The following is an 8054-nucleotide window of genomic DNA, read 5'->3' on the forward strand; positions in this document are numbered from 1 at the left end:
AGCCCCACACTGCTGGCTGGAGCCCCACACTGCTGGCTGAAGCCCCACACTGCTGGCTGGAGCCCCACGCTACTAACTGGAGCCCCACAGCACTGAGCACTAATGCTTTCCTTCCAGTAGCACCTTCATCTTGGAGGTGCAAAGCACTTTGTGAAGGTTAATTAAGTCTCCCAGTCCCCGTGCGAGGCTGGCACGGTGGGTTATTGCTAACCACACCTCACCTTTGAGTTTTTACGAATGCTCTTAGAAAGGCCTGTCAGCCCTAAGCCTAGAACTTACCCAAAAGTCTGGGTTCTCCACTTCCTTCCATCCCACGTGTCCCACCTTTAACACGCATTTGCCTACTATCACACAGAGGCAAATATACACACAAATACACATGCACACACACAGAGATACATACACAGACACACATGCACAAAGAAACACACATGGACATACCCATACTCTCTCACACACACAGATACACACACATGCACACAGATACACACAGACATACACGCTCATTCACATACACAGATATACACACCCATACACAGAGAAACACACATGCACATACCCACACTCTCTCTCACACACACAGATATTGACAGACATATACACATACACATGCATATTCATACACACATACAAACATACCAACACCACCACCAGCGGTAATCCTACAGGAGGGGATATTTGTCAGAGTCAGACATCTCAGATGATGCTCCTCTGACTTAAAACTGGGGTTCCAGCCTGTCTTCCACGGGACTCACTCTCTCAGAGCCGCCACTGCCCTTGCGGCTTATCAGTGTGTAGCAGTGATTCCCCCTACCTGTCTGTCTTTCCTAGGCTCAGCCAGGAAATCTACCATCTTCCCCGCCAGCAGAACAGGCAGGACCCTCCATGTCTCCTGGTCAGGACTCTACGGTCACAGAGTGACTGCCGGCCCATGAAGAGACTGTGGGATTTCTTTGTTGGTACATGGTCACTTCTTTCTGGTCCATCCTCTCTTGTACCATAGTGACTTTGAACTTGGTGTTCTAAGAGTCTAAACCCCTAGGGTGCAGAGGAGAGCTGAAGTCTAAACCATTCTACCCATAGCAATACATTAAGAAGGGCTTTGTCAGTGCTGTAACGTTGGAGGTTATGTGAACTCTGAATATTGACTCTTTAGCCGAGCCTCTGAGCCTCCGTAGCTCTCACCCATATCTCAGCTGCTTACCCCTCCCACGTGTGTCCTTTTCCAGCCCGAGTATGCTGATGTGTGGTTTTCTCCCATTCCTACTTACAGAATGGTTGATGTCTAAAGCATCTATGGAGGAGTGACTCTCAAAATGGGGTTCCCAGGGACTTCCTTTAACCAGAATTTTATTAGCCGCTTTCTGTCTACGACCTGTTCTAGGTATTTTCGCTGGCAATGTCTTCAACCTCAGCATAACCTCAGCATTAATTAGCTGTCACACCTTCGTCCTGACTTTTCAGATGTAGAAACTCGGGGATTACTGGTCTGATGCGACTTGGCTGAGGTCAGAAAACTTGTAAATGGAGAACCAGGCCTCCCAGGTGTTGGTCTAATGAGCAGCCAAGTGAGCAGAGCTGTCTCAGCAATTGGGTTCTAGCCTGAGCTATATCAGCACCTTCCAAACACTACCCAGGCATCGCGGGCCGGGGGGGGGGGGGGTGTTAAGACGGAAGATACATGTTAGTGCTCAGGGCTGCTGCTGATGCTGGATGGCTGCCTCGACACACTACTTCCTGTGCCTCACTGAGAACTAACTACTGCCCCCCCCCCGCGTGCCCCCTATCACACCCCCCTCCCCCAGCTTTCCCGTCCTCTCCATCTGCCTCATCTCTGTCTCATCCTCCTCCTGTAGCTTAAGTGACCAGCAGCAGCTATCAGAGAACTGGGTAATTAGACATCATTGGGGGTTAGGTGGAGAAGGGAATGTCTTAGGAATGGCCAGAAGGCCTGTTGGCTAGTTATGACTACATATTACGGGTAGCTCAGAGGTATAAATAAGAGAAGGTAAGAAGGTCTACTTTATAGCAATATAAAACTCCATCCAGAAGGAGGAGTCAGCACCTAAGAGGCTAAAGTAGGAGGATTGCTTTGAATGTGAGGCCAGCCTGGGCTACAGAGCAAGACGCTGCCTCTAAACAAACAAACAGCAACACACACACACACACCCCTGTTTGCACAAGTGCACCACCTCCCGAAATTCTAAATATATAAACCTTTATGCACCAAGTAACACAGCAGTAATGTATACAGGAAGAAATATTCAGAAAAAAAAAGAAAATTAAATTGAAAAAAAATAGGCTTTTCAAAGCTAACAAACTCCTCAGATTTGACACGTTGGTCGTGCAAAGGTGCACTAAAGGCAAGCAGTAAAAGGCAGGAAGCTTTTCAAACTGTCCAACAGCAAGTGAAGAAGTGAGCGTAGAGTCATGTCCCTTAAAAAGTGAGTATGTGTTCTTCTCACGGAAGTTATAAAAAATTAATAATGTTTTTGGCTACAGACAAAACGTTAATAGATTCCAGACCATAAACACTTTCCCAATATATTCTAGATTTTTTTTTTTACTATAACACAGTAAGACAAGAAATAAAAAGTTGACATATCTTTAAAAACATTCTTCTAGGGTTAGGGTATAGCTTGGTAGTAAGGAGTTTTGGGCAAAATTAGGCAGGATATGCAAAGACCTGGCTTTAATCCCCATGGCTGCATGGAGAGAGCTAACAGGGAGGAGGTAAAAGTAATTAATGCATTACATACATACATGACATCATCAAAGAAACAAATTTAATTATTAAAAACAACCCTCAGATAAGCTAAGTCATTAAAACAAATATCATGGATAATTTAGCTTCCTTTCTGAACAGAAGCTAAAAGTGCAATGTCAATCAGACATAGAAGGTCCCTGAGTACACTGGATGGCCAAGTGGGATCCATTAACATAATGCCAGCACACACGGCAGCTAACAGAATGACACTTGGGGTATTCGCCAGTGTCCCAAACACAGAGGCAGAGGCTGGAGAGCCAGGATTTGACAGCACTGTCTTTAAGGGGAAAACATCATATTGAGTGTGGAAGTTTTAACTGACAAAATCCATCAATTGTAATGGGGCTGCCAAGCAAATCTAACACAGATTTGCTGCTGCATGAATAGATACATATGTTTTTTTGGAACAAGAGAGGCAGTGGTCAGCTCCACTCTGCACACATCACACTCATGCACTGGGCATTTGTTTTGGGGCTCCAGTGGTAAAGGGTATACAGTCTGTTGAAAGAAACCTGAGCGTGGAAAGCTTACCAAAGAGATTCTGTGTGAGGCAAGGTGGGAGGGAGAGAAAGGTGTGGCCTGAACCAAGGCACCCCCTTGAACTTGAAGTTGTTCTCAAGTTTATGGGGGGCTTTTATGTAGAAAGGCATGGTCATGGGAACCCAGATTTCCATGACTCAGAATATTCCAAAGAGGACAGAACTGCTCAGAGAGATTGCCAGTCTCCAGTCATAGGAAGTATTCTGACATATTCAGTGTAAATAGCAACATGGGTTATCTTTTAATGGTTTATTATTTTTATTTATGTGTGTGTGTAACATGAGAACCGTTTCTGTCCTGCCCAGTTCCCACAGATGGCAAGTCCCAAAGAAAAATCACACAGAGTCTACATTAGATATAAACTGATTGGCCCATTAGCTCAGGCTTTGTATTAACTCTTATAAATTATATTAACCCATAATTCTTATCTATGTTAGCCACATGACTCAGTACCTTTTTCACAAGGGCAGATCACATCCTGCTTCTTCCATTGTCTGGGCAGGACTGGGAGGAATGGACTTCCTCCTTCCTAGAATTCTCCTGTTCTCATCGCCTGTCTGGTTGACCCGCCTATACTTCCTGCCTGGCCAATCAGCGTTTATTTAAAACATGATTGACAGAATACAGACAATACTCCAGCACTATGTGTGCACACACATCACATTCACACAGGTACCCTAGAAGGTAGGAACTGGATCCCCTGGAACTGGAGTTACAGGCTGTTGTGAACCATATGATACTGGTGGCTTGCTCTTAACTGCTAGGCCATCTCTGTAACCTCACAGAAAGGATTTTAATACCAATAAGAAGTGGTGGGATGAGACAAAGCTCCCGACCCTAGAATTCTTCAATTAGAGTCTAGTTCTAATTCTTCAGTTCCTTCACTACGGTCTGTTAGCATCTGAGTTTGATATCCAAAGTGTAAGGTGGGTTGTTATAGGTTTTCAGTATTAATCTCTTGTGCCCAAGAGGTTTTTATATTATTGTATTATTGTTAATGTAAAGGTGTGGGTATTCACAACTTAACAGAGGCTGTCTGAGCCCCCGGTGGGACCTACATAGGTCAGGACTACTTACAATCCCACCTGGAATGGTCAAATGAAAGTACAGGCATCCTAGGAGTTCCTACAAGGTGTCCGTCAGTGAGGGTGGGAAAGACGGGTGGATCCTCTCAGAGAACACTTCAGAGTCTGTGTTTGTGTGTTCTGCAGTGAGAGTGAAATCCCAGCAGCAAAGGTGCGCACAATGAGCAGACACCACCAGTTATCTCTTTGACTGCAGAACACGGCGCGCCTAGCTGGGCTGCTGCTCCACGCATGCGCAGATCTTTTGCAGCGTGTCTGCCTATCACAGCGCCGTGGAGCTCCCACACTCCAGTTCTGCAGCTCCCGCTACACCCAGCCAGAGCCTCTGATGGACTCTACTGATGGGAGCTTTTAGCCACTAAAACCTTTTCTTCACCTCCCAGTGCCTCTGAGCTCTTCCAAACCCAGCCCTTTCATCCATGAACATAAACACTCCCTCCTCTGCTTGTCCCATGGTTCCTAATCCTAATCACAAACATAAGTAATTCCATATGTTTATTAGGCCATTGTGGTCTTGGATGCTTTTCGCATTCACTTTCTCCTTGGTCTGTCCTGACAATGCTGGAAAGAATGTTTAGGACAGGAGGCTTCTTGAACACCACAGCACTTGTTCAAGGTCACACCGAGGAGACAAGCCTGTTCTGCAATAAGGGGCCTCTGACCCTTGAACAGGCTTAATAATAGCCTATTAAAAATAGTGCCCCTGTGTTCCCATCCCCTGGGACTTGGTGTCTTCTGACCCAGGAAGATCATACTGTTATTTAGGCCTGCAGACGTCTCCAGGAGACGGAAGTCCACGGAGTAGTCCAAATGGATTCAGCATCACTGGTCCACCTTGAGGTCCCAGGGCTTCTTGGCAGTAGAGCAAGAAGAGCTAGCATTGGGTACAATGTCAAAGAGGGCTAGCATCGGGTACTAGTTAGAGACTGTCTGCTTTCACTTCATTTATCTTATAATGGTTGTAAAATAAGTTAATTCACGACAAGCAAACTGTCAAGTGAGCATGGAAAAACATCAAGAATATTAATTTAATCAAGCAAAACTTTGAGCAAAATTAATATAACGCATTTAATGGCATCATAGAATTAATGCCTGGCATGGCTGTTAAGCATAGATGGTAAACAGCTTATACCCACGACTCTAATCAGAATTGCTTTAGCAGAGCCAAACCAATTTTGAAGTTGCTCTCGCCTCACTTTGTTGGTTCTCTGATATTTATATAGTTGCATTATGCTGCCTGAAGTTTTTTTTTGATGCTATTTGCCACCTAGTGCCTGGACTGTTTCAAGAGGGTAAAGATAATTCAGGGCTGGAGAAAAAAAAAATGTGTTTCCTTTGAACCGTGTCTATTCCTGACCTTGAGGCGTCCCTGTTTCACAATATGGTCTTACTTTCCCACCGTGGTTTTCTTTCTGTTGGGATGGGTTAGCTGAGAGAAAGAGTAACAAGCTCTTATACCTGTCGTTTCCAAGAAGAAATGCCTTACTCTGCCCAGAGGAAACGTGGCATTCCCAGATGCTGAGCAGATTCATAGACAGCCCTGGACTGTGAAACCTAGAGGGACTGGCGTCTTCTGCCAAACGTGCCCTGAAACCACGGTGCAGTCGCTTCAAGTTTCTGGCTCTCAGGGGAGAGCTGTGAACTGGAATTCAGAGTCTGAGATGATGACCCTGCCATGGCTCTCATTCCCGTCCTCTGGTCTGGATCCAATGTGTGGTTTCTGAGGAGCAGGAATGACCCGGCTCAAAATGGCTCGTCCTCCCTGCTTAGTATGTCCGTGTGGTGAAGCCCTCCCCCCCGGAAGAGGAAAGGGCAGCGATTGGGCCATGGCAAAGCCTGGGGCAGTAGAGAAAGGCTGGCCTTAGGTTGGAGTCCCACGTGGATGTGGGATGTGAGGGTAAACTGATGGAGGGCTCAGGGAATAACTGTGCTCCCAACCTTTAAATTTTCTTCAGATGTCTCCTCAGTATCTTCCTAGACCTGGCAATGAGGGCTGTTTCCTCCATGAATAATACACCGGTCACCCATCGAGGTCAAAGTGGGCTTGCCATGCGGAAATTTAGAGTGGCAAGTGATGATTTGTGTGTGTGTGCATTATATATTCAAAATGGTTCTTGAACACCAAACTGGAGTTCCTTTTACAAGAGGGGGAAAGTCTGGGAAGTGGGAGCCACAGAGAGAGAGAGAGAGAGAGAGAGAGAGAGAGAGAGAGAGAGAGAGAGTGTCTCAATGTATATCTAGAGAAAAACTATGAAAATATGGTTACCATGGGCTGGAGGGTAGCTCTGTTGGTGAAGTGCTTGCCTTGAGAACATCAGAACCTGCGTTCCATCCCCAGAAACTGCATTTGAAAATAACAAAGCCAGGCAGAGGGACATGTTCTTATCCCGCTACCCATGTCCCGTGGGCTCTTAGAATGGGGAGAGGATGCTCAGAGGCAGAGCAGGAAAAGGTCACCTCATGGTCATCACCAAGCATTAATCAGAACCACCTGTCTCCTACTGTGTATCTGTGGCCCCGTGCCTGTGATGGCAGGAGGCCCTGTCCTTTGCAGCAGGCCACTGTCAAGGTGAAATCTTTGTGAGCAGCATGGACTTAAGCTCACAATTGCACGAGGGTCCTCTGTTGGTACAGTGCCAGGGCTGATGCAGAGAAGCAGAGAATGCATCCACCGAGCAGCAAGGGAATCCCTCCAGGGTGCGATTTCAGACTGTCTAGCTGCAGAGGCATCAGGGGGAGTAGGGATGGGGAGTGCAGGAGGCCAGGCTCAGTGCTGGAGTAAAGCAGAGTCCAGAAAGGGATCTGGGACAGCTTCCCTTTGGAGCACATGGGTGGTCTGCAGTGGTCTGGAAGACCGGAGAGGGCTCATGATATCTTCTAGCATCTGCAGTTGATGTGGCTGGTCTCTGTACACTCAGCCTTGTCTGATTAGTTAGCCATGAAGGAATGATCCTGAAGCCTGGGCTGGCCTGACATAGGTGGTCCTTCAGCCATCCACAGCTCCAGGAACTCATCTCCAGAAACCATGACTGTAGGGTAGGTGGATCTTGAGAACCCAGTCAACTTCTCTTCTGTCACCTCTAGGAAAATCGCAGCTTATGATGAAGAAATCCAGCATCTCTATGAGGAGATGGAGCAGCAGATCAAAAGCGAACGGGAGCAGTTCCTCCTAAAAGTGAGTGTTGCCCTCCTGGATCTGGTACTTGGGCATGGCTGCTTGGCCTGTAGACTCTGAACACCTTTCCCCACTAAGATCCCAGCACACTACCATGACTGTCTTCTTCTGCCTTGATGTTCGAGCCACTTATCACCTTCAAGCAAAATATATAGTGGACTTGTTTATCTTCGTCTCACTGTGTCTGTTTCCTCCTACTAATGTGTGGGTTCATTTGTTTGCTAACCTAGCCTCAGTTTCTAGAGCATTCCTGAACTGTAGGAGATGCCTCATATTTGCTCAATCAATACGTGAGCAAGCAGGTGACGCATGGAGGTGTGGGCAGATGACAGTAAAGAAGGAGAGAACAGAGGGAGAGACTGGGGATGAGAAAAGATGGATGGATGGATGGATGGATGGATGGATGGATGGATGGATGGATGGACGGGTGGATGTATTGATGGATGGATGAATGGATGGGTGGATGGATGGATGGGTGGATGGATGG

General features: G+C 46.6%; 1 protein-coding gene across 1 annotated transcript in view; it reads left to right on the forward strand.

The window, feature by feature from the left end:
• Window positions 1-8054, forward strand: part of Cracr2a (calcium release activated channel regulator 2A) — a 70521-nt gene that overhangs the window by 14541 nt on the left and 47926 nt on the right. Inside the window, exon 5 of the mRNA XM_005365345.2 lies at window positions 7477-7567. Coding sequence (XP_005365402.1) covers window positions 7477-7567 — 91 coding nt within the window. The remainder of the gene's footprint in view (window positions 1-7476; window positions 7568-8054) is intronic.

This window comes from Microtus ochrogaster, unplaced genomic scaffold, assembly GCF_000317375.1.
Source record: "Microtus ochrogaster isolate Prairie Vole_2 unplaced genomic scaffold, MicOch1.0 UNK1, whole genome shotgun sequence".
NCBI classification, from domain to species: domain Eukaryota; kingdom Metazoa; phylum Chordata; class Mammalia; order Rodentia; family Cricetidae; genus Microtus; species Microtus ochrogaster.